Below are 27,329 nucleotides of genomic sequence, written 5' to 3'. Positions count from 1 at the left end.
TTATTTCACGACAATATTTATTTTTAAAAGTAATTGATTTGTATTTATATTTTGATCAATACATATATGTATGAAGAATTCTAAAGACTTTCTTAACCATGAAAAAAGAATGAACATATATTTTCCCCATTTATTGTCGTAAATAGTTTTAACTAATCAGCGCCGTCGATACAATGAAAATAAACGAATGAAAAGATTTGTTTCATTTGTCCACAGCTACGTCTCCTTAGCGACCGCTTGCTGCGGCAATATGGATTCTGTTATTAGCATGTGATGGAAAAACAACGCTAAAAAGAATTCAAGATGACTGATATTCTATGTAAATGGCTCAATGATGAGCTTACTATATCACAACAAGTTGGTAAGAATCCAAATTGTTTAAAAATATCAACTTTTGATTCATGTTAACATAAGAATAACATGCATGCATACATATATCTAATTTAATGAAGTGATGTGATGGATAAAAACATATTTAAATAGGAAACGTATTTTGCTCTCTTTATTCAAATTGAAGCTATGGTTAGCAAGTATTAGGAAGCATCTTATTTTAACATTATTAAAATATTAACATGATAAAGTAGATTAGGGGTATATTTAGCACATTGCTGAATCTAGGTCCAGGTATGTAGCTGTCAGTCTGAAAAAAAAAAAACCCAGACAGACGACCTGTGAGCTACAGACCCGAACATGTTTGAAAAAATGCAATTAATTGTGCAAAATAATGTATAGTTTTAAGCTGAATTACAATATATTTCTACTCAAATTCTGTTAAAAAATTAGAACCATAAAATTCTTTAAACATTTACTACTGATATAGTCACTGTACTTCCCTCAAACTTTTTCTTAAACATGCTAACAGACATTTTAAAATGAAGTTTGTTAAATTCATGTGCAGATCGAAAGCTGACATTTTTACATGTAAATAAAATTGCACCACTTCACTTAAATTATGGGGCTGTTGAGGGTGTTTAAAAGAATATTAGAGGCAAGTTACGTGATATATTGGAATCAATTATTTGTACAGATTGTGTTCAGAAATAAGATTAATTAGTTCTGCAAAACTAGTGCAAGATTTTGTGCACCATAATATGCAACTTTTTAACGTATGGATCTTTAGTAGCTTCCAGGTTGTCCATCTAATTTTTTTTCATACTGAGAGCTATAGAACTGCAGCTATGCTGAATCTGTATACACGTATATTCATACATATATGCACATCACATTTTATGATGTACCATATTTGATTTAGCAAAAGCTGCATTATGCCAAAAATATGAATAGAATATTTAGCTATTTGTCAGACATTTACAGTATACTTTATTCTATTTGTTAGAGAAGCAGCACTGGTTAACAAATTAAATTCAATGTTGAAAAACTGGCATAAACTGTCATTGATCTTAGGCATCTACAAAGATTTAAATCAGTTATATTTGATTTTTAGATCAAGTTAATTTTGCAAGGGAATTTGCATCAGGATATCTCATTGGAGAAGTCTTGAACAAATATCAACTCCAAAATGATTTTGATCAGTTCTCCCAAAGCAAGTAAGTAGAGATGAAAGAATTATTCCCATTAAAAATTATTGCAATTATCTTCCTCATTTGAAAAAAAATGCAATTTATAACTGTTTAGTATTATTAAAAGTAAAAAACAAAAACAAAACCAGATATGTATGTAGAAATTATGTACAGGAAACAATAAATCTTATGTTATATGAATATATATTTTTAGAACCGCTGATTCCAAGCTCAACAACTTTACAAGAATTGAACCAGTTCTTCATCTTCTTGGAATTCCATTTGACACAAATGTTGCTCGAGATGTTATGACAGAGAAACATGGCGTGGCAACACGGCTAATGTATCAGCTCTATGTGGCATTAAACAACAAGAAAAAGTCTAACTTGACAGGGGTAGCCATGGAAACAATGCGCCCTGCTGCTCCAGCTAAACTGAATGCTGTAGAAAGTGGAATTTACAAAGAAGTCAGTGCAATTAACAGTGAAATGTTCTATTTTATTGACTATAGTGATTGAAATCCGGCCAAATCTTAAGGTTTAACACATTAACTACAAAAAATCGAGCATATTTGATATCCCTTACTATTTACTTACTTTTAATGCATGTCATAGAAAAATGATTTTTTTTATTTCATGTACAGGTAATGGATCTTACAACTAGGTCAAATATTTTGTATTTTTTTCAAACATTTCGTTATTACAATATGAAATAATCCTTTTTTCTTACTTATATACAGAGACTGAAGCATGCAACACCTAGACAGACAGATCTGAACTTAGAGGCATTGGTGCAGACATTTCATGAAAAGCAGATAGAAATGGAGAAGGTGGCTTTTGCTGACAGGTTTCGAGAGCAAGAAAGAATAAAGCAGCAACAGCAGGACCAAAGGAAATCTCTTCTGGCTAGGTCTCAGAGATTAAGGGAAAAACAGAGTGAAATTGTGGCTAAGATTCAGTAAGTAAAAAATTAATTAGTTTGTTGTACATAATTACCGGTATGCAAGTAAAGATTCTATACAAGATTAACTATCTTTGACATGTCCAAAAGGTGTTTGATAAATACCTGGTATATGTTTTCCTTATTTTCTTTGTGTTATTATTTTTTCTTTGTGCAGTTGTGCAGTGTAAATGATAAACTTGAAGATTTTCTAATAGTGTTTGAGTAACTCTCTCTCTCTCTCTCTCTCTCTCTCTCTCTCTCTCTCTCTCTCTCTCTCTCTCTCTCTCATGTAGATATCTCAGTCTTGTGGATCACTCTTGTAGATATCTGTCTCTTGTAATCGATGGATCTTGAATGAAAGATTTTAAAAAACTCAGCTTTTAATATCATTTATAAACAGTTTATTTGGCAATGAAAAAGAAAAAAAAATTGGGTTAATAAATGTTGATTTTATTATTGATAGTTTGATTATTTGTTACCAATTTAAAAAATGTTCAGTTTAAACACTTTTAAAATGAAACAATTTGAAAGAAAAACTTAATTTGATTCTAAGTATATCTTCTCATAAAAATGGCTAGAATGCAAAGCAAATTTGAATTTTAAATGAAAGAATTATTTAACTTTATGAGTAAACAATTAAAATTTGATTTTTTTTTTAAATAAAAAGACATTTTTATTTTAATCATAATTCTTTGCAATTCATCTATAACAGCTAACACTGTAAGCAATTAGTGGTCTATATGTTTCTCTATACTCGTATTTGATGTGCATACATGTTAACTACAGTGTCTCTGTATTATTAAATATATTTAGAAATACATGCAATTAAATTGGATTGCTTTCTGTTTTATTTTTGTAGAGAAAGGTAAAAAAGAACAACCCGTATTTGTTGCTTCCAAAAAAGTCTTTTGTTAGATGTTTCAGCTGGCATGGTGTTTATATTGTCACGCATTGTTTTTGAACACCATATATAGATATTTGTTGTAGCTTTATTCATAGACTGATACATATTATTATACAATAGCTTAGCAATTTGATAAATGTGTCAAGGTTTTGAGAATCACTTCCCTTCATCAAGCTTAAATGCAAAGTTGCAAATCATCAGACATTCACTGTGACATTATTTTCGTTTTCATGCTCAATTAATATTACAACCTCATGAAGTGATAATTATTCTGAAAATGTTTGTAAATGTATTCATGGAATACATATTTTTAAAGAAGTTTTTAAGATTAACAGACAAACCCAATCTTCTCTCATTCCTGAAATGAAATTTGCTCTAGCTAACGTACCTAGCTCACTGTGACATAAAGTTATGTTTTAGCAACCTTTTAATATAAATCCCTTAATTAGACAGTTTTGTACCTTTTTATTTATTTAGATTTGATGCATTCATTTGCTATTGTGTTAATATTTTATTGTTGACAAAAATATTAAAGCATATTCAATTAGAGAATCTAGAGGAAAATTTCTTTTGATTTATTAAAAATAAATACTGGAACATTTATGTTTTTACGCATGAAAATCTGATCTATACATGCTATGTTTAAAAATCCTATATATGTATAAATATTTTGTTCCATAAAGCATTTTATAAATAACAAAATACGCCAACTATAAAAACCGTGAAACTGATTTAATGTTTAGGAAATAACCAAATACCTTTAGCACTTACATGTATTATACTACATGTATAGCTGTAATGACTAAATATGCAGTTTTAAGAACAGACCCACACTATATATATAATATATATTAAATGAATATTATATGTGTATGTTTATTATGAAACTATATATAAAAAGTTAACATCTTGTTGCTAGTGATAGTTGGTAAAAACAATGCCAGAATTGTTTGCTCTTTGATATGAACAAAGATATATATATATTTATTTATATACCGTAACTTTCACTACTATTATTTTTTGGAGGGTGGGGGGCAGGATGTGGCGCTGTTTGTCAGTTTCCAAAATTCAAATTATTATTCTGCACATTATGCTATATGAGTGACGCTTTTGTAATATTGCCATTTCTTATGTGTATGAGTTAAGCCTCAACTCAATGCTTTAGATTTATAAGGTATAAAGCAATACTTATAATGTACTTATAATATAAGCATCAGTATAATGAAGCCCCCCTCTCCCATTTTTAAAAAATTCTCTTAGAAAATAAAAATAGAAGAAAAATCAGAGAAAGCTACAATTTTGAATATTTGTTTTTTATTCAAAGAACAAAAACTTCCCTTAGAAGGACATTTTGAGGTCAATTTTATAGATCAGTTTTTGATCTAAAGATTAGGATAAAAAAAAAAGGAGCATATACATATGTATTTTGTTGGTCTGCTTGTGACTACATATATATTAAATTATGAAAAATTTTCATGATAAATGAACACATTATTAAACTTGATTGACTTTTATTAGATTTGCGAAATTAGGCAATTAATATATGATAATACCACACATTCCTTTTTATTCATAGATTCACAAGTAGTATAACCCATGAATTAAGTATAATAACTAATAGATTAAATGCCCTTCAAGGGAATTTTCATACATTGAAAATGGTACCAAAGAATTTAATTATTTTATCAAGGAATATCATATCTAATGTCAACACCATCTTATAACTGCATGTTGATAAAATTTAAAACTAACATGAAAAACAAAAATTCAAATAATTGATATTACATCCAAAAACTGGTATTTAATTTAATTATTTCTTGATGATAACTCACAGGGCTGCCACGGTCAATATTCCAAAGCCACCACCGGAGCAGACGGCCAAAGCTATACAAAGGAGGAGAGAACTCCGCAGGAGAAAGGAAGCAGGAGTGAGTTTCTTATAATGCTGTACATTTTTATGATCATATTTGTGTCCTATAAAACCTAATAATATGATGCTTTATGACAATGACATTATAAAACCACCTCGTTATCAAAGATTGCATGCTTTATACAAGGAAAAAAAAATTCAATTAAGAAGTCAAATATAAATTTCAAGAAGATTTACTCATCTTTATAATGAATACTGCTTCCAAAACATATAGTCTATGTTCTAAAACTTAAAGTCACTTTTTTATGGTTATAATTATGACGGAGATTGATCTCATTACTATAATTTATTACTTTCTGTATAACAGGAGACTGTGGATGCTATAACTGAGTTTGAAGAAAAAATGAAGATGATTCTACCTCCATCCAAAGATGATGATGGGTAAGGACACAATGACAGTTTTTTATTTATTTAGAGATTACCGGTAACACTGATTAAAAATGTTTTTAATTTGTTCCAAATGAACAATATAATCATAAAAATAAATGTTAAGAATGAAATGTATTGGTAGTGACTTTTATTGAATATTTTGAATTTGAATTATTTTACTATTCTTTTTTCAGAGAGGCAATCGATGTACAGTACATTTTAACTAGAGATGAAGATCGACTGTTGGATGCCATTGAGCTGATAAAGCCCGCCTCTAATGATGATTATATCGGTAAGATCAGAAAGAGGCTGCAGGAAGATGAGTCCGCTCGAGCTGAGCGAGAGAAGAGGAGGAGGAAAGTCCTGGTGGATCAGATGAAGGCTCATGAGGCTCAGGAGGTATGTTTTAACCAATTTGTCCAAAGCTACATTTTGAGCATTCACCACCCCCTTCTTTGCATTACCCCCTCTCAGTCATCATGGTCATGATCAAGTTTTGAACAAAGTGAATGTTTTTTTTAACAGGAGGCAAGGAGGGAGGAGATGTTGGTGAACCGTCTGATGAGACAGTCCCAGCAAGAGAGAAGGATCGCTGTTCAGCTCCTGCAGGCCAGACACGAGAAGGAGGTTATCAGGAAGAACCGAATCATCCGAGAGAAGCAGTACGAAGATAGAAGACTGAAGGACTTTGTGGATGCTCTCAACAGAGAAGCTGTAAGTGTTCCAAAACATGTTGTACAGCAACAATTTAATTGATAATTTAATTGCTAGTGATATTTACTGAATTATTGGGGATTTTTGGCAAAAAAAGGAAGAAGCAAGCTAATTGGATGACAATGTAAAATGCAGCCATTCCATCAAAGTGATATTGGGGTGGTTGGTGGGGGCACAATACCCATTGCCATTATAAGTATGATTCATTCAAATATAGTTTGTATAAAATGGCAGTTTTAAAGCATCATTCCATTTTTAACATTATTCCAATTTTAGTTTTATTTGTTGAATTTCAACACTGCCTATCCGTTTTAGGAAAATTCTATCATAATATTAAATATAATTACATACCATACTTGTTTTCAATACAGGAAATGGCTCGACTTGCTAAACTGGAATATGAAGAGCAGACCAAGAAAGACCAAGAACTTCACGATAAGATAGCAGCTGAGCGGGCTGAAGCTAGGTACACCAAACATTACGAGAGCTGTAATGAAGTGGTCAACCAGTTGGTGGACTTTACCTGTAAAGTAGCAGAGTACAGAGAGCTAACTGAAAAGTAAGTATTCCTGATGATTTGTTTTTTAATATGGACTTCACTGTTTAAAAATATTTTGATAAGAAGTTATAAGTATAAAAAGTACCACTGCTATTAATTTTTCTTTTTCAAATTTGTTATGGCATTCAAGATTTATCTATGATTTTAAATGAGTTTATTATATATTTGGCAGTTTAAAATTATACTACTAAAAAATGATATTTGATGAGTTACATTCAGTTTTTGTGTTTTTTTGTGTGTAATTTTTCTTGATATTTTTTAATGATGATACTGTATTATGATAAGTATCACAAGATATACATTGAAATCTGATTTGTTATTTGCTATTTTCACAGATTAGTGCCAGCTAAGTTAATGAGAGATTGGACGGCCTTGTTTATATCAGGCAAACCTCTGTATGAACAAGCCCCTCCCCCTGAGTCCACAGAACCCTCCCCAGAGCAGATACTGGAAGAAGAGCGACAGGCCTTGCTGGATGAGGGAGACTTCTCAGAGTATAAGGTGGGAGTTCTTTGAAGATCCATATTGTTTGGTTCTGCAATTTAATTAATGAAAATTTCATTACAAATGTATTTTAAACATATATTTACCAAATGATGTAACTATTAGAATATAAAAAACTGTAAACCTCTGTAATTTTGAAATTTTATAATACCTGTATATATCAGAAATTGCAACACTATATTAAATGCAGATGTTACCCAAATTTATGATTTGAATACTTTATACTTTATTTTAATGTACTAAAATTCTAATATCGATACTTCAGACTATGACCGGAGAATGGCAGCCCCCTGAGGGTAGTGAGGTGACCCAGCCCCCACGGGATAACCCCATCACTGGCCATGTCATTCAGAGGCTGTTTAACATGGTCTCACCGCCAACTGTAAGTAATAGTTCTTCATAATCAAATACTGTAAACCAACTTTTATTTGCAACAAATTTTATTTTGCGATGTACCGGAGAAAATCCGGTTTGCGACGACTTATGTATTTGATCAAGCCTTTATGTTGTATACTCTTGTTGTTATTATAGCCATATGGCAATGACTGGTATTTGCAACAACGAGGCTTTTGCAAACCTCGCAGAAAGTTGTTTTAAAGTTATTCATAAATACTGGTTGAAAAAATTGATCCCCTTCTAGTCTTAATTCTGCTTGATTGTAAAAGACACTCAATATACTGATACTTTAAGTTGAACTGTAATGAAGTGATTATCTCTTTTTTTAGCCACCCCCTCCTCCACCAGAGTTCCCTCCCTTCCCCATCCGAGCCTGTGTTGTAGGCAAAGTGTTCAGTGGGAAGTCAACAATCATCCAGCAGTTAGCAAAGGGTATATACATATATTGTGCTTTTTAAATCAGACTTTAGAAAACATTAAATGAAAGAAATTTTTATGATAAAGAGATATATGTCTGGGGGGTTGAATGTAAATTTGTAATAATTTTTGGTGAGTTTTGTGTGGGTAAAAGGATGGATGGATAAATGGATGAATGGGACCATTTTTGTATTCTGTTTTAGGATATAGGTACTTTTAATTGGGATAGGGACGAAGAACAAATTTTTTTTTTTACAATTTAATGTTCTTTGCTTGTAGAGCACAGATTGAAGGTGCTAGATGTTGACGCTCTGGTCAGTGAAGCTGTGCAGGCGCACGAAAATGGGGAAACCATGATAGTCCAGGTAAAAATCTCCTGTTTAAACCAATTCCTGGTGATTTTCATGAATTTCAGAGTTGCAAATGCACTTGTTTGTTCAGGTTTGTTAGAGGCACCTTATTTAAAACTGATTTAATCATTGAAGGACAAAAAGACAAAATCTAACAAAGTCAAAAAGGTATCCACTCTGATATTGCTTGTACCGTATATCACAACCTATCATCAACTGCACAGATCAGACTTGAAAAGTATTTCAAGTTGCATGCGACTTGTACTATATTAGTTTTGTAATTATGTAGTGGCTAGATTGTAATTACACATATGACAGATTGTAATTGCACATTTATGACATGAAAATATTCATATGATTATGCATGCATGCCTATATTGTACATTGCACACTGTATTTATCAATGTTTAAACCAGGATGTCTTAGTCTATACTTTATCATTATTTCATTAATTTCATTGCTGCAGAGATCTAAAATAAATTAATAATGGCGAAATTGATTATGATTGTGGGTTGGAAGTGTGCAATATTTGACTGATAATGACATGTACAATAATATTATATTGAAACTGGAAGTATATCTAAATGTTGATAAGTATAATTTAATTTAAAATTTTACTAATGGCACACAAAATATGTGTGACCTGACTATGAAGCAAAATTCTCTTTTCCTTTAGAAAATAAATTCAGTTTTATGATGGTATTGTGTCTCTCTTAAGTTAATCCTCAGCATTTTTCTCTTTAGGAACAAGAGACAGAAGAAAAAGTTCCAGAGTCGTCTCCCTCAGATCAGCCTGCAGGTAAAAAAAAACTGAATGATTTTTTTTATTATTTCCTTACAACTTACTGCTTGAAAACATAGTTTGAAATTAACCTATTAATTATTTAAAATAGAATGAATGCCTGGGTTATATTTATGAAATGGTCAGTCAGAAAGAGAATTTTTGTTAATTTTTTTTCAGTTACCAAAATTAATATTTCAACTAAATCCTTGATGTTTTTACTTTTTAATAATTATTATCATTGGAAGAAAATTTTAGTGACAATCATTGGCAACCAACCAGTGATGAATGATTTAATACTTCTTCATATTAACAACTGAAAAATTGCTACCTTAATTAGTACACTTATAGCTAGCTAGGTTAGTTTAACTGTATTTCTACTATTTATAAAATATGATATCGTAACTGTAATCAGGTATTTATCAGCATAAAACCTGCATTCAACTTTAACAAATGTGTGTTATATTAATTCACTTAATTTCTACTGCAATGTTTTGATGGTTTTGCAATTAGTTTATTAATGCAGATGTTCTTAAATTGATGATATGGTTAATAATGATGAAAGTAAATAAATGATTCAGAAACATCTAACACATATCTTAAACTTGTAATTGCCACATGCCCCTTTCCTTTTCCCATAGATGTAGAAAATTGTTTAATATATATGAAGATACTGTAAACCAACTTTTATTGGCGTCGACTTAATTTCGCGATTTACTGGGGAAAAACTAGTTCGCGACAACTAATTTTTGCAACTTAATTGTTCCAGACCCTTGTTAATATAACAACTATACAAAAGGAATGTTTGCAGCGAAAAATATTCACGATGACGAGGCTCTTGCGAACCTCGCGAACATTTCACGCACGCAAATAAAAGTTGGTTTACAGTATAATCTCATACCTTAAAACTCAATCCTTGATAACTATAATAAAAGATTTATTCCTTGATTTACATCCTCTAGCTATCAGCTCCAATGTATGCAGGATTTAAAACTGATACGTGTTACATCAAATTATATGAAAAATGTGCTTATTTATCAATTTAAACCAACTCCTAATTGATATGCCCAAAAAATAAAAATAAAATATGGAAGAATATGAAAGACCAATATGATTTTCTTGTTTGATCCATATTCTATTTATGATTTAGTTCTGTTTATTTTATCATATGAATGGGAGATTTCAATCTAAAATTAGAACTGTAAATCCGCTCCTCTACGATTGTATAGCGTATTGTAGAGGAGCGGATCTACGATTCTTATTTTATTTAGATTGGGGAGATTCCAAAGATACATGAAGAGCTGTACTACGTACCTCTTTAATAAAAACTTTTTGCATAGCAAATTAGTAAAAAAGCATAGAATTATATTTTCTTTAGATTAATGCATGAGTCTACAAATTATAATAGACAAGTAAATGTAGCAGATTTCATCACTTGATATTAACATATACAGCCTTATTTTTCCTGTAGGCATTACAATAAATATTCGAGCTCCTACTGGGGAGGGTTCGAGTATACTACCAGGTATCAGTAGATGTCTGTTTCAGCCTGTGTGAATTTCTTCTCTTTGTCTTTTTGCCCATCTTTCCATCTTTTAATAATTCCATATAAGTCTGCATAATAATTCAGACTAAATTTCTGGATAAAAAATTTATTTCTTATTTCTGTATGCCTTAATTTTTCTCCGAACCTTTTAATCAGTATCTTGAAATATTTTTATATTCTTGTAGACATGAAATGCCAATGTTTTAAAATGATATATTACGTAGAATGTATGTTTTGGTTTTGGGGAATATATATATATATCTCATTTTACATTCCTTTAATATATAAACGAGCTATGAAGAATTTTTTGAGAAAACATTTTTCTGAATCAGATATTAAAAATCTATCCTCATGATATATCTTAATTTCATTTTGAAAATGTAACTGTAAATGTACCAATTTAAAAAAAAACAAAATTTGTGAAATACCAATGACAAAAATATTAAGACTGATTGCATGCAGTGCTTGCAAGGAGCCTATATTCATGTAGAGCTAAAAGCAAAATGTTTCAATGTTGTTTAAAATATGTGAAATTTTGGTATATTTCTATGCTTATGTACTTTATAAAAATATTATAAACGTATTTATATCTTCCACAATTAAAAAATTTAACATTTTTGCAGTTCCTCTCTTATAAAAAAAAGCAGTAAAAAGTCAAAAAGGAAAAATTGATCAGTTGATATTGTGTATTAATTATGTTCATTAAAGGGACTAGGTCAATAATTGTTAAATTTTTAATTACAATTTTATTACTTTAAATGAATTGTTCTACAGAGTCTCAGGCCGGATCTGTGCCACCCTCAGACACCCAGACTGAAGAGACTGGACCCACAGCGGCGTCCGATCAGACAGCTCCACCCCCAGCAACAACCGAAGCCCCAACCCCTGCCCCAGCCAGCCCTGTCAAGAGGTCAAAGTCCAAACTGAAGGAAAAGAAACAAGTGGTAAGGGACATTACTTTGAACAATTTTTTCAACCCTTAGTTTAAAATCTCTTGAATAAGGACTCCTTTTTTTCAAAAAAAGGGTTACTAGTGTGTGAATAAATAGGACAAAAAAAAAAATTTCACCAACGCAGATACAAAAAAAAATTTCACCAACGCAGATACTTGTTAATTATGTACTTATCAACAATATGTCCCTCTGACATGGCAATGATTCTTTATCTCTTGAACAAAGTAGTTTTACAATTAAGTTAATAATTTATTTTTCTCAAAGATGTGCTGAAATTGCATGCAGGCATGGGCACGATTACTAAAAAATGTAATCGATTAATAATCGATTACTTAGGGGAATTTTGTGTAATCGATTAATAATCGATTACACTCATTTTTGTCCAGTAATCGATTGTAATCGATTACTTTATAACATGTAATCGATTATTAATCGAATACTTTAGAAAAAATATATTAAAATGTTCATGGTACCTGTTCTGAACATAACATATAAAAACTATTCAAGTTAATTTGGTTTTAGAGTTAAGGGGTATTTTCATAATGAATGATATGAAAATTTGAGACTTCATATTTCAATCTTCATAAAATAACATTTCATAATTTCTACTGCTTATTCAAATGTCAAATTATAAGCAATTAGGCCTATATAAAGCTCTGTCATGTAAACAAGTTTTTTTTTTCTTGGGGGTTAACGAGTTTAGATGAAATCTTGACCTTGCACCTTTAGCCATCATGATTATTCGGTTGTTCTTGGTAATATAAGAATTGAAATTTGCATGTAAAATTAAGATAATTATTCTTTTTTTTTTTTTTTAATTATATGATTCTATCTGTTAGTGCAAAATATGTCATATTAGTGGAAAGAGGGATGTTGCACTAAATTGTTAATTTAAAAGAAAAGGACTAAAGTATTTTTCAATAATGTGTGATTAAATTTTTATTCAATATTTGCTGTGTTCTGTGTTAGACTGATGAACCTGAGGTAGATATGATTTTCTTTGATATTTATGATACCCAACAAGTTTGTGACCATTTTATATTTTAAAAGATCATTCCTAATCTGAAACATTATATAAGCCTTGATTATTGTCACTATAGGAACTCCTTTGTTACCTGCTTGATACCATCTTCAATTGAAACATTTAAAATCCTCCTAAATCATACCCTGACTTGCCACTACAAAGGCTTTTTTACTGGGTTTTTTTTTTTTATATATTTGCACAAATATATCTTTGTTCTCACTCAAATTGAAGACTTAAGAACCAAAAAATAATCTGCATCATGAACTTTTGAATGTGCATGCTATGTTTATTTATCACAATTTTCTTAAATTTAAACTTGACTTTAAATTTCTGTCAAAAAATCTAAGTGAACTATGATTTTTCTGTTTCTATCCATAACTTGTTTGATCCCGAGTGTCCTTTGAATGATCCTTTTTTTTTTACGTTATAAATGTATTAATATGTTTAATTGTGAATTTGACTCAAATTAAAACTCAATACCCTATGATGCACAAGAAAATTTACTGGTATAACATGTCAAACTCTTATACAGCTGTACCATTAATGTTTCTCCACACTTCCTACCTGAAAAATTTAATCAATATTCTAGTACACTATAAAATGCATATAGAATTTATACTTTACTTCAAAGAAAAAAGTTCAGTGATAGTTTGTGTGTCAGTCACAATTAAGGCACATAAACAATATCAGTGTGTTTATTAGGCAGTACTTTAAACCATCTTTTATGCTCAGTGACTTTTTGTTTTCAGTTATAAACTGCTTGGTTTGCAGAAACTATAATTTTCATGAGTTAGCCTATGTAGATATAATCTAACACAAATACAAGAGCTAAATTTTAAAGAATTACTCCAAGTGGTATATATTGCCACAATGAGGTTGTAAATAATATTTTCAAATTTTTACCATCCCTAGAATGCAATTAAAAGCTGGTAAATTCTTTATTAATTTTAAACCATTTGGTAAAAATTCTTGCATTTCTTCTTCAATAGCCAACTCCTAAAGCCAAGCTTGGAGCCAAGGCCTTGAAATACCTAAAGAAAGGACAGCCTGTTGATGATCAAGTGATTGTTGACATTCTGATAGAAACCATCAGGTGAGAACAGTTCTTAAATTGTTTGTATTTTTTTTATCTTAATCAGCAAAATAAAAGAACCAAAAAATGAATACAATGACATGTACAGGTATGTGTCCATGAGTATAGTTTTGATCATCCACTGTTTGAAATTGATGATAATCCAAAGTCGTTTTTGATGAGCATACTCCATTTCAGATGGATTCCTGAGGAGACAGGTTGGATAATCGATGGATTCCCAACCAACTTGTATCAGGCCAAGGTCCTGGAAAAAGCACTCACTGGCTTCTCTGCTGGCGACAAGAAAGATGACAAATCTTCTGGAAAAATGAAGAGATCCAACCTGGTAAAAGACCCGCGCCCTACCCCACCCCCAGCCGATCCGGCTAGTGGTCTGGATGTGGTCATCAACTTTGAGGTTCCGGATGAGCTGTGTTTGAAGAGATCTGCTGGTCGACTGCGTATGTATCCAATTATATCCATATGGATTCTTGTACATCTATGTTTAAATGACTATACAGTTTTGGATTTGAAGTACTACCAAGTAGGTAACATGAGTTTGATTAAAATGTTTGTAAAATATGATTTTTTAGTTGCTTTACAAGCCAATGAGCAGTACCATCAGGAGTTCAAGCCTCCACCAGAGGGCAGCATGACAGGCGTAGGAAGACAGGAACAAGTAATTCCGGTGCAGGATATGTCACATGACCAGGATCAAATTCAACAAAGGTAATTTTTTTTTGTTTTAGTTTCAGAGATAACATTGCATTTCTCAGAAAAAAATATTTTCAATAGCATCTTAAATGTTTTATTATACTATTGATGATTATCTAAACAGATTAATATGGTACATAGGCTGAATTGTTTTTAATTTGTATGCAGAATCACTTAAAATGCATTCTGTTTCTTTACTAATGAGTAAAACAATTGTATTTTCACAGGATAACAAGGTATTTGGACTCTTGGCCAAAGATTGAAAAGTGGTACAACAAGTTTGGAGTTTTGACTACTGTGGATGCCGCCCAAGGGATGCAGACTGTGTATTTGGAAGTGGAAAAAATCCTAGAGGATACACTTGCCAAGGTAAAACTAAAAAATCAATGTTAGCATATGTTTCTAGTGGTGATAATTGGGAATAATTTGAAATTATTTGCACATCTAGATTGTAATACTTGTATGCTTGTAAAGGAACTTGATGTTGTATATGTCATTATTCTCACCCAAAATACATGTATATCTGAAACAGTACTTGAGCACTTAACTGTAACAATTATTACTTTATTATACAAGCCAATATCGATTTCATTCTTATGACTCATTTGATAACTTTTATTAAATTGATTCAATAGCTCCAAGGTATTGGACAAGAACCAGAGCCTGTACCTGAACCACCTGTTGAGGAAAAGAAAGAAGAGGTGGGAAAATCCAGTTGAAATTCAGTGCAAATTTAATTCAAGTGAAGAACTAAGAACTTTATTTATGAAAACTTGAAAGGCCTTAATGAAGATTTTGTTAACGCATTGAAAATAGAAAAGAAATCAAGTATTTATTGCTTGCAAGAATAAGTTATTTGTTATTTTGTATTTGAAGGTTAGCAAATCAGTTAAACTTATTTTTCAAAAGTATTTTTTCTTTTGCAGCCACCACCACCGCCGCCTGAACCACCTAAAGAGGAACCACCTGAGGAGAAAGGCTCCAGATCATCTTCTAGAAAAGGTACACTGACTGAGGGTCAGAACATTGTAGACTTAGCCGTTGTAAACTGCATTTAGTCTTATTTATGTCAGTTTGATGACTTATTAAGATTAAAGTTAGCCCCTAATATAGTTCACAATATTTGATTGATAGTTCTGTGATATAATCTTAGTAAAAAAAAAATATATCTATTGCTAAGAAATAAGCATAACTCTTTAGACTGGATTATAAAATATGTGACATTTTTCGATATGAAAATTTTCATTTGATGTATTTATTTTAGACAACAAAAGCAAAATAAATAAGAAAAGTTGATAAGTCAAATATTGAATTCTATAAAATTTTCAATTATAAAATAATGCAAGGTAAAGGTATTTTTGAATTAAATTCTATAATTACATAATACCAAGATATATATATTTGTTTTCTTCCTTTATGAAATGCAGGTTCTGGAAAGAAATCGCGACCATCCTCCTCCAGAAGTAAATCTCCCAAGGACAAGAAAGGCCGAGACAAGAGTGGCTCTCCCAAACGCAGTGCCAGCAGCAAGAAATCTGAGGCCGGCAGCAAAAAAGGCAGCAGGGGTCAGAAAAGATCATTGTCTTATTTTAAAAAATGAAGCCGTATAATTCTTTCTGTATGTAAAGCAGAACATGTCTATTTTGACAACTGCATAATATGTAATGATTTGCATGAATATTATATCGTCACATACACTTTAAAATGATTTAGTCCTTTCTAGATATCTAAAGAAACGAGTGTCTGTATATTGCTAATGCATTTAAAATTATCCTGGCTTCTCTGATTTACCAAGGTGTAGTAGTGTTATTTTTAGGGTTTTTGAATGCTTATCTGTTCATGCAATTTTAAAAATTTTGGCATTAAGGGAAAAGCATGAACTTTCTGGAGTGAAAGGAATCCAAGCCTTGCATTTAAATATTTGCATTTGGAACAGAATAGATATTTGGAATACTGAATCATTAGAATCTTAAAAACCATATCTGACAAATGGTTTTTTTAACTCTCATAGGGTCATCACCAAAGTCCAAGAAAAGTTCTGGTAAGAAGCGTAAGACCCCTGAACCAGAGCCGGAACCAGAACCACAGGAGCCCACAGGGCCCCCTCCACCAGAACCAGGCTCTGAGGAGTGGGAGTTTGTGGACCTGCCCTTGGAAAAGGTAAGAGTTTTCTCCCTTCAATCTTAGTTTTGATAGCTGCGACAAATATTTCTATTGATTTTTTGAATTCATTGGAATAATTTCCTGTTTTGAAAACTTTTGCAAATATTTCATTTTCTTTTATGAAAAAAAATGGATGCTAATTTAGACAAACCATTATTACATTATATACACTGTTTGTAATCTATATTATTTATTAGATTTATGTAAACTAGTACTTCTGTTGCACCATTGCTAATTTCTTTCCATGGAAAATAACTTTGATCATTTTCAATTTTTAAAGGATTTGGCCGAAGTTTTGGCTAAGTACTGGGAGAATGTGGAAAAAACTTACGTGGGTAACAGTAAGCATGTGTTCCGTAAGCTGAGAGATGAGAGAGAGAACATCTACAGATACTTCTACCAGATCAAGTAGGCTGCATTTCATCTTTTCTCTAAAAGAGACAGAGTTCATTTTTGAAAAATAGATACAAAAAAATAGATTGACTTGTTCATAAAATTTAACAATTTGTTTCTCTGTTTTTCAGAAAGGACTACCTTGCTTATTTACGTCGGCCAGACAATAAGCAGGTTTATGTCAACCAATGGCAGAAGGTCAGTTTATCGGTCTCAAAGTTATAAATTTTAGATGTATTCTTTATCAATTAAATTAATGTTGATAATGAAGAACTGCTTTCACTGACTCAATGTGGTTTAGAACCAAATAGTCAGAAGTTTATAAGTGTGCAATTGAATTTAATATATGATACAAACAGGATGTCAATTTTAAATATTACATGCAGTTTTCTGTGATTTGTAGGAATACAATGAGGTTCCAGACGACATGCGAGATGATGAAGAGACAAAGGCTGAGCTTCACCAGCGGGTCGATGACCTGAGGGTCAAGTTATGGGACATCTGCGACGAGCGCAAGGCACAGGCGGAGAAGGAACGACAAGCCATTATTGATGATGGCTGGTTGGACGATCACCTGGGCTTACTCAGTAACCACTACTTGACCCAGATGCAGGGGGAGGTGGACAGGTATCAGGACACAGTCCGCATGCTGAGAGACTACTACAAGGGCATGGATGGTCACTACCCAGAGGAACTGAATGCCAACTATACCAGAATTCCACTCATTGAGGTAAGGCAATGAAATTTATGCAAAAGAAGAAATTTATATTTACTTCTGCCTCATGTATTATATTTTAACTTGTTTCAATATTTTGTAAATCACTGATAGGTGGAAAAAGGATGTTAAAATTTCAAATATTTGAGAAATAAAGTACGAGTTTTCGTGAATGTTGCAGAATAACCTCCGAGGTCGAGTAATGTTGTTTTGAAATACAAAAGCCGAGGCTTTTATATTTCAAACAACATTTCGAAACCGAGGAGGTTATCCTGCAACATTCACGATACTACTAACAGCCCAGTATTTCTACAGATCGTTTCTCCTATAGAGAGACGATCTAGGTCATTTTGATGGCTGTTCCGTGTAACCCCAACGATTTTGTTCGTAATGTTTACATGTGTATCGATCAAAGGAATCACATGCAGACGACAGAATTTTTCTTTGGATTTTTAATACTCTTTACTTATTTATAAAATATCTTTGAATCATGTTCCTAATATTTTAAGGGCAATTTAATACGATTATTACTTCTACACGTCATATATTTTATGTAAAATCACAGTGAAAATGAGGTGCTCAGGAACAGCCGCACTGATCATTTGTGGTTTTGACTGGAACTAACACGTGAAATTGACAAAGTTTTAAAACTTTTTATAGTTTGAAGTTGTACTTTCATGATCAGTGCGAGACAAATAGGTATTTCTGATCTGATAATTTACTGATGAGGTTCGTGGTATATTGGAGAATAATGTCCGCGGCATCTCTTTGATCTCGGCAATAACTGTTGTAGAATATTTAAATAATCATGTATCTTATTTGCCCTTTAAGCTTCCAGTGGAGAGAGCTGAGTCACCTGATAAATCTGAGAGTGAGACTGCGTCTAACCCACCCCCTGCAGAGGAGGGCCGTGATAGTGCTAAATCTGACCGTCCCAAATCTAGTCGCTCCAAATCTGGTCGCTCCAAGTCCCCTAAATCCCCTAAATCTCCCAAAGAAAGAAAATCCAGGAGTCCCTCGGCCAAGAAACGAGACAAGAGCAAGGAGAAAAAGGAAGCAGCTGAGCAAGCTCCAGCTGATGAATCTGGCAAAAAGAAGTAAGTTTGGGTTGAAACACTGATGAAGAGTGACATTGTTTTAATGAAAAAATTAATTTCACTTGAAATAATTTTATCACCAGCATATTTATTTATACACTTGTATTAAGGAGGGGCTTAACTGAACATTTTCTCAAAGATTGGGAGAGGGGGAGATAACTTTTGACTTTTTAAAAAGATTAGTGTTGAATGAAATATGTACGTAAATCTTTATTTTCCTGTAGAATTCCATTGGTGCCTCGTAGACCAGTTTCACCTGATCCAGACTCCAAGGCAGCAGGTGCTGGTAAAGACAAAAAAGATAAAAAGCCAGGCAAGAAGGATGATGGAGGACCAGAAAGCCCTGCTCCTCCAATGGATCCGGATGAGAAACTTCTGTACGATGGATTCCAATCGGGAACAAATGCCTTAGCCACCATTGTAAGTTTTTTACATCATGCATAAATGATACATGGACATATGAATAGTGGTAATAAAATTTTTACAGGGTTTGTTTCTGAGATAATTACGGCAGTATTTGAAACAATTTAAGCTTAAAAAAACATAGTATGGGTTTAAAAAAAAAATTATAAACGATATCTAGCATGTCAAAATTCGAAATATCGATCACCTTTCATTTAAGCTACAAAATGAGCTGGCTGCAAGAGAGGCAGAGGAGGAAGCAGAAAGAAAGAGAGATGAGGAAAGAGAACGAGAGAAGGCTGCAGCTGCTCAGAAAGCTGCGGCTGGAAACAAGAAGGGAGGTAAAAAGGGCAAAAGCAGGAGTCCCTCCCCTAAAAAGAAGAAGGATGATGCTGCATCAACACCCACTCCTTGTGCGTAGAGGTTTTGAGAAGTTTTGAGGTTTTTTTTTTGGCATTTTGCATATAGAACTACTATACATTAACAACAATGATTACATTTTGCATTTATAAAAATAATTTGTACCTGTAGCTTCTACAGAAGAGATGAGTGAAGAAGAAAAACAGAAGAAAGAATTGAGAGAAAGAATGAGACAGGAGTACTACTTTGCCATTCAAGAAGAAGGTTTGTAGATAATAACACTATGCCAACAATTTTTTACTATGTTTCAGTAGCTTGCTTAGGTATTGATAAATTTGATAAATTGGTAAATGTTTCCACGCTTATACATGATCTTCTCTCTTTCAGAAACTGCTGCCAAGAAGAGATTAGAATTGATCAAGGTCCAGGGAATCAATGTGTTACAAGACCTGAAGTCCAAGGCTGATAACACATACAAAGAGATGATTGACTGGCTAGGAGCAAGGTTCTTAAAGGAAATGGAAAGGTAATATAGTCTGTAAAGAGCTTTATAAATTTTTGCTGAACACATTCCAAAATATATTTCTTAAGATATTAAAAAAAAACTTTTGTTGCATGTAAAAGTAAGCAACTGATGTGATTGTTTGATTTTTTATTTAGCATTGATCAGATGTCCGAAGCTATTCGCTTCGCCATTGAGAAACGGCAGAAACTGAAACAGGAGCTGGTTCTTCAGCAGGAGGATTTCCTCATCAACACCGTGAGTGAAATACGGAATCTTTCCTTAGAGTCAGTACTAATCTTGGCTGATATTTGGCTTGATTTGATATTTGAACTTGATTTTTTTTCCCATGTAGGAGTTGAAGGTGTTGCGTTCTCCAAGCCCTGAACCCCCGCCTGTCATACAGGAAGTGGTCTTGCCGGAGCAGTTCACTGTCAGCCAATTACTGAACCTATATCAACAGGTAAGCCATATTCATTTCACAGTAGTTGGGGATTGTCACAAAGTTTTATGCGTTCATTCAGTTGTTACAGTACAGAAGTATTTAGCTGAACATAGATTCAAATATATAAAAAAATTCTGCATTTTTTTTTCAAATAAAAAGAAAAATTCTTATTCAATCTTCTGCATGAAGTGTTTTTGAAGTAATCTTTCTTTCCATCATGATCAGGAAAGCTATGATAGAATGCATATAAATATTACTCTCCCACGAAAATTTTTGTTCTACTGACACTAATTTTCGTACAAATAAATCTCGTGGTGCACGGATGCACTAGCTACCATCAATATTTACATGTACTTTACATGTACGGAATTCAAATGTTAGAACAGATCTTATAAAATTGTCTCCCTCTGTTTCACACAGTTCACTGCCACAGCCCCCACAGGGGTCATGTCCAAGCAGTCCTTTGTGGAGACTTTTGAGAACATGGTGTCGGTGGCGTTTGGAATGGAGCAGCTTCCAGACATCTGGATGAATATATCTCCTCAACAGGTATGCTTTAGTGACCATTCATCTTAATAAGTAGCAAGATCTTATTGTGAATAAATATCTAATGATTTTGATTCATCTTTTTAAAAAAACTTTAAAAACCATTCTCAGTAAAAATTTCCAATCTTAAAACGTGGTACATGTAGTAACAAAGAGCAATTATTCAGCTAACATGTGTTAAGTTTTACTTTATAAGTGAACAAATTATAGCATGATAGCTTAATTCCTGTGGAATATTTACAAAATATTTGCAAAAAAGACAGAAGTTTTTGATAATTACAGGTATATCATTTGGTCTACTTAACTTCAAAAAATGACATGCTACCACAGCATTCACCTATCTCATTGGAATAGATTTCTAAATCCTGATTATTTATGTCAACAGGTGCAAGAGATTGCCAATGGTCTGTCAGCTAATGCGGAGTACGTAGACTGGAGGCGGTTCCTGATCGCCATTGCCCAACCCCTGCCCTCACCAACACAGACGGAACTACTGGAGACCCTGCAGAAGTTCAAGGAAATGGACCAGAAGTCCACAGGCTGCGTGACCAGGGAACAATATGATAGGGTCAGTAGCCAAAATAAAATAAACATGTATTCAGTAATTTTTGTACTTTATCTATGGCATTTAAATTATTTTTGCAACCTTAATTATTACACCATCTTTTCTTTTTTATCCAAGAGTCTTTGTAATCTGTTGTAAAATGATGTAAAAAATTGAACTATAGGCTTGTAAAATTGAACTCAAAAGATAATTCTAGTGTGTTATTTTCAGATGGATATTTGGTTTGGTAATCAATCGTCAAGCAGTGAAGAATTTGACCGTGCTTCCAAACTGAAGGCTGCTTTGTTTGACTTCTTTGCTGATCACAGTAAAACTCCACCAGTCATGAATTACATCAGCATGGTGAGTCTGTCATTTTCTCTTGCTCAATTAATGGTTACCTAAAGCTTTTTAGCATAAAAAATAAAAATGTAAATACCGGTTGCTCCCCTGTTCTTTCCAAAACTGTAGATTGTACGTATATCATATCACTTTTCAAATTGCCTTTGATTTTATTTGCTAAATTTTTAGCTCACCGAGACGAAGTCAGGGGGAGCTTATGCTATACCCTCGGCGTCGGCGTCGGCGTCCGGACCTGGTTAAAGTTTTTGTTGCATGTCCTGTATCTAAGCTATTACTTGTCCTATCTTCACCAAACTTGCATGGATGATGCATCTGGACCTACTTATGGACTTGAAAGACTAGGATGCTGAATCTGAGTCCTAAATTTCAGATGCTGGAGGAGGTTAAGGTTGTTGGACCAGGTTAAAGTTTTTGTTGCAGGTGCCCTTTGATAGCAATATCTAAGTTACTGCAGGTCCGTACTTCACCAAACTTGCATGGATGGTGTGTCTTATGATACTGATGCACCAGACAGGCTTGAGTGCTGAATCTGAGCTATAAGTTTTGGATGCTGGAGGAGGTTAAGGTTTTTGGAGCAGGTTAAAGTTTTTGTTGCAGGTGCCCTTTGATAGCAATATCTAAGTTACTGCTGGTCCGTACTTCACCAAACTTGCATGGATGGTGTGTCTTATGATACTGATGCACCAGGCAGGCTTGGGTGCTGAATCTGAGCTATAGGTTACAGATGCTGAAGGAGGTTAAGGTTTTTAGAGCTGGTTAAAGTTTTTGTTGCAGGTGCCCTCTGATGATGATATCTTAGTTACTACTGGTCCTAACTTCACCAGACTGCTATGGATGGTGCGTCTTATGATACTGATGCACCAGACAGGCTTGAATGCTGAATCTGAGCCATAGGTTTCGGATGCTGGAGGAGGTTAAGGTTTTTAGAGCTGGTTAAAGTTTTTGAAACAGGTGCCCTCTGATGATTATATCTTAGTTATTGCTTGTCCTAACTTCACCAGACTTCAATGGATGGTGCGTCTTATGATACTGATGCACCTGACAGGCTTGAATGCTGAGTCTGAGCCATAGGTTTCAGATGCTGGATATGGTTAAGTTTTTTGGAACAGGTCACATGTTTAATAGATGATAGTACTATTTCAACTTGCATAGTTGACTAAACTGTAATATGAATGAATCACAGAGGAAACTTCAGATGCAGAGCTTGATCTCCATTATCAAGGATGCTAAAAAATTTATCTTAGTTATTACAGGTCCTAACTTCACCAAACTTAAATGGATGGTGTGTCTTATGATACAGATGCACCTGACAGGCATGGATGTTGAATCTGAGCCATAGGTTGCGAATGCTGGAGCAGGTTAAGTTTTAATTGCTAGTGCCCTCTGATGATGATATCTTAGTTATTATTGGTCTGAACTTCACCAAACTTGCATGGAGATGCGTCTTATGTATACTAATGCACCTGACAGGCTTGAATGCTGAATCTGAGTTAAAGGTTTCGGATGCTGGATGAGGTTTAGATTTTTTTGAACAGGTCACATGTTTTATAGATGATAGCTTGCATAGTTGATTTAACTATATTATAAATGAAACGCAGAGATTGCTTCAGATGCAGAGCCTGATCTCCATTTTCAAGGATGCTAAAGAAATCTCCTACCTCACTTAAACCTGCTTGATAGAAAGATGAGGTCGTTGTTAAATGATATAACATGATTCCTATGATAAAGTATTGTATGATATGAAACACTTTTGTTTAATATGATACAATATAATATCATATGTTATATTGTAAAAAGTTATATGATGCGATATGATATTGTATCAATTTTTTTGATATTTTATGATATGATATTGTATCATGATACTGTTTTGTATAGTATTGTATATTATGATACAATATTATATTGTATCATACAATATTGTATAATATGATATTGGATTCTGTAATTTACAATTATATCACACGAAACTGTATTATATCATATTGTAATATTATATATTATCATATCATACGATATTGTATAATATGATATTGGTTTATATGATATATTATTGTATCATATGATACAATATGTATGTATGATATTGTATTATATAATATTGTATTATATAATATTTTACTTTATCACATAATATTGTATCATTTGATATGATACAATGTTTTATCAAATTATATTGTATCATATAATACAATATCATATTATGTATCAAATATTATACATATTATATAAATATCATACAATACAATATATCATACTATATTATACAATATAATATCATATGTTTCAATGTTATGATGTATTATGTAATATGATATTGTATCATATAATACAATATTGTATTATATATAATAATGTTGTATTATGTGATCAAATACAATAAGGTTTAACACAATACAATGTCATTTCATATTTACAATATCATCTTTGTTTATTGCAGTATTTTATTGTATTATATGATATATATTGTTAGTATGATAGGATGCAATATTTAATTTTATATTATCATATTGATTAATATATGAACATATGATTATCATACAATTTTTTAACAGATGATATATGATTTTGTGTCAAAACAGAATCCATGAATATCCAAGATCATAAAGTATGATTTTCATACAATATGATAAAGGTGGTCTCATAGGGGTGATGCCTCGTCTCGGTGAGCTTTGTAATCTGTGATTACCTATGTTTAAATGTATGTTGTTGGTTTTTTTTTCAGCTGATGTATTTCAGCGCCTCATGCAATGCCAATGAGGGATTCCTGCGTGCGCTGAGTGTAGCCTCAGGGACTCACATGCCTAGACTCCCTCGCCCAGACACCAGGGCCATGAGTAGATCAGACAGGTACATCTATATGTCTCCTACAGTGATCAGTTATTAAAAACTTAGAGCAGGAGTTGTGGAGGCCATTATTTTTTAGTTTATGAATCTATAGCAACAAAATTAAATTAGCCACTATTTGATAAATTTTTTTTTCTATCAGTGAGGTTTCGAGTTACGGTATTCAAGTTGGTAAAATTTGCAAGAAAATTACTTTAAACTTTTTTACAACCAGTAAAAAAGGCTTTTATCTTTTAGTTGTCACAAATCTAGTGCAGGAAAATCAGATAAAGCCCCATTACATAAAAAACGAATTAAATTCATTCCACATTTAAAACTTTAATTGAACGTGAACATTTTTTTTCCACCAGTAACCCTGACATTATGGAGGACCACTCCCCATCTCCCCCTGTCCCCACCGACATCCCAGAGGATGCGGTCAACGCCAAGGTGCCACTGGATGCCCTGTATCAGGTCCTGCACCACGGAGAGAATGCAAGTGGAGACAGCCACCGCTTCAGTGTGTCAGCTGATCCCGAAGATGCCACCTCAAGGGTGAGTTGTCTTACTGTGTGGGAGAGACTCGATTAGATTTATATTACCCATAAAGTGCACATTTTATTATCTTCAAAAAACCATCTAGGTACAAGTTACAGACATATGTATATACAGGCTACAATACTGATAAATTATATTGGGTCATTTTAAATATAAGGTGAAATGATGACATGTACCGGTAGCTGTAATGTGTCTTGTGATTATAAACAAAAGAGAAGGAAGCGTAAACCATAAATTGTGAAAAATTTGGCAGGCTTTAAGAATTCAGTGCAAATTTGAATGCCCAATCTAATATATTTATTGGTGTTTTGTAGGAGAAGTTGTCCAGTGTGTATCAGGAGCTGGGCAGTGACAATGTGGAACCTCTGCCCTTCAAGGTCTTGGTGGAGCATCCACTCATACAGGATGTAATGGCCGCTTGTCAGACTTATAAAGCACTGGTTAGTACTAATACTAATTTCACCTTTATTACCACTATATTACACTGCCCTACCTTGTATAAAGTTATATTATATCTATTTGCTTACAAAAATGAATTTAAAAAAAGGTAAACACGTCAGCAAAGTTTCTTTCTTTTTTTATAACATATTTCAATAGTAACATATTCGAAAGCCAAAAACTTCACTTATCCATTCAAAGAGAGTTATGGAAATATTTCAATTGTTTTAATGTAATTTTTTTTCCAGGATATCCGTGGAATATTGAATAATCCAGCACCTGATATAGACATTCACAGTACAAAAACAATGGAATAGAGAAAAAGATATTTTGAAGGACACTCTGCAATAAATTGACAGAATACATCAATAGTTTGTAACAAATATCAAATAAATGTTATCTTTTATATTTTGAAGAAAAAAAAATTTTGTTTGAGTTACAGTGATGTTTTTTGCTGTGTATTTGTATACATATATAAACTTTTTTTATGTGAATTACTTATGGTAGTATATATAAGCTTGCATTTATGATTTCTGTGATGGATGTCACTTTTTGTGACCCAGACACATACCAGAGGCACTGCATTTGACTGTGATCAGCACTTGGTGATGGGATTTGAAGTGATGGGAGGGGCAAATCAGTCTAAGCACAAATTGATGAGGCACCTATATTTATACTGCTTGAGGTTAAGGATTTGTCGCTGGCATTATTTTATTCCTGTTATTAGCTGAAAACAGAAACCTAGAGCCAAATCAGGATTTTTCTTATACAAGTTTTTGACTATTTATGATGTTTTCCTTTTTATGATTATGAATCTGTGATAATAAATTGAACAATTTACTTTTAAATGTTACTTAATATATGATAAATAAATTAAAACTAAATTAAATTTGTTTTTTGTTGTTCTGTGTTTTCCAAAGGAAAAATCTGGTTATTGAAATGGTAAAATGGGAGGTGGGTGGATGGGCGGCTGCCAAAAGGGTACCCCATTTGTACAGACAACTCCTCCTAGTTTTCAAGATAGGAAGTTGTCCTTTTGTAGATCTATTGTACTTATATAAGAGGTGCGCTTATTGCCAAGATTTTGATTTCTAATCATTTATGAAATTAATACAAGCTGTTGAACTTTTTTGGGCAAAATATTGCATATTGGGTACCCTCATTGTACATATAACTCCAACAGTTTTCAAGATACAAAGTTGTTCTTTTGCAGATTAATTGTACATATATCAGTAAGTGTACGACCTGTGATGAATGTTTTAAAACTTAAAACTTTTAAGGC

General features: G+C 32.7%; 1 protein-coding gene across 3 annotated transcripts; it reads left to right on the top strand.

The window, feature by feature from the left end:
- Positions 1–221: 221 nt before the first annotated feature.
- On the top strand, positions 222–26,936 carry LOC128165118 (sperm flagellar protein 2-like). 3 transcript variants are annotated; one of them, XM_052829332.1, is made up of 42 exons: positions 222–361; positions 1,445–1,547; positions 1,735–1,987; positions 2,260–2,477; positions 5,201–5,294; positions 5,604–5,677; positions 5,860–6,064; positions 6,191–6,379; positions 6,751–6,938; positions 7,274–7,439; positions 7,708–7,824; positions 8,168–8,270; positions 8,535–8,620; positions 9,350–9,404; positions 10,858–10,911; positions 11,707–11,876; positions 12,855–12,869; positions 13,899–14,002; positions 14,180–14,442; positions 14,575–14,710; positions 14,923–15,064; positions 15,331–15,396; positions 15,622–15,697; positions 16,123–16,260; positions 16,707–16,855; positions 17,139–17,266; positions 17,383–17,449; positions 17,655–17,981; positions 18,798–19,063; positions 19,288–19,483; positions 19,686–19,878; positions 19,997–20,089; positions 20,213–20,351; positions 20,486–20,585; positions 20,683–20,790; positions 21,193–21,321; positions 21,704–21,886; positions 22,094–22,225; positions 24,951–25,075; positions 25,423–25,606; positions 25,924–26,049; positions 26,296–26,936. In XM_052829332.1, the coding sequence occupies exons 1-42, from the start codon at positions 304–306 to the stop codon at positions 26,362–26,364; spliced, it is 5,787 nt and encodes a 1,928-aa protein (XP_052685292.1). In that variant the 5' UTR covers positions 222–303; the 3' UTR covers positions 26,365–26,936. The 3 variants fall into 3 exon arrangements, with proteins under 3 accessions (XP_052685292.1, XP_052685294.1, XP_052685293.1); XM_052829334.1 differs by lacking the exon at positions 10,858–10,911; XM_052829333.1 differs by lacking the exon at positions 12,855–12,869.
- Positions 26,937–27,329: the final 393 nt, after the last annotated feature.

The sequence above is a fragment of the Crassostrea angulata genome, chromosome 10, assembly GCF_025612915.1.
Source record: "Crassostrea angulata isolate pt1a10 chromosome 10, ASM2561291v2, whole genome shotgun sequence".
NCBI lineage: Eukaryota > Metazoa > Mollusca > Bivalvia > Ostreida > Ostreidae > Magallana > Magallana angulata.
Note: the sequence above shows the minus strand (reverse complement) of the source record. Positions and strands in the feature narration are given on the sequence as shown.

What these genes read in the sequence shown, in the direction of transcription:
- LOC128165118 (XM_052829332.1), top strand. Translation starts at nt 304, where the DNA reads ATGACTGATATTCTATGTAAATGGCTCAATGATGAGCTTACTATATCA. An exon ending in TACTATATCACAACAAGTTG is followed by an intron (nt 362 to 1,444) that starts GTAAGAATCCAA and finishes TTTGATTTTTAG; the next exon opens with ATCAAGTTAATTTTGCAAGG. An exon ending in ATTCTGATAGAAACCATCAG is followed by an intron (nt 14,003 to 14,179) that starts GTGAGAACAGTT and finishes ACTCCATTTCAG; the next exon opens with ATGGATTCCTGAGGAGACAG.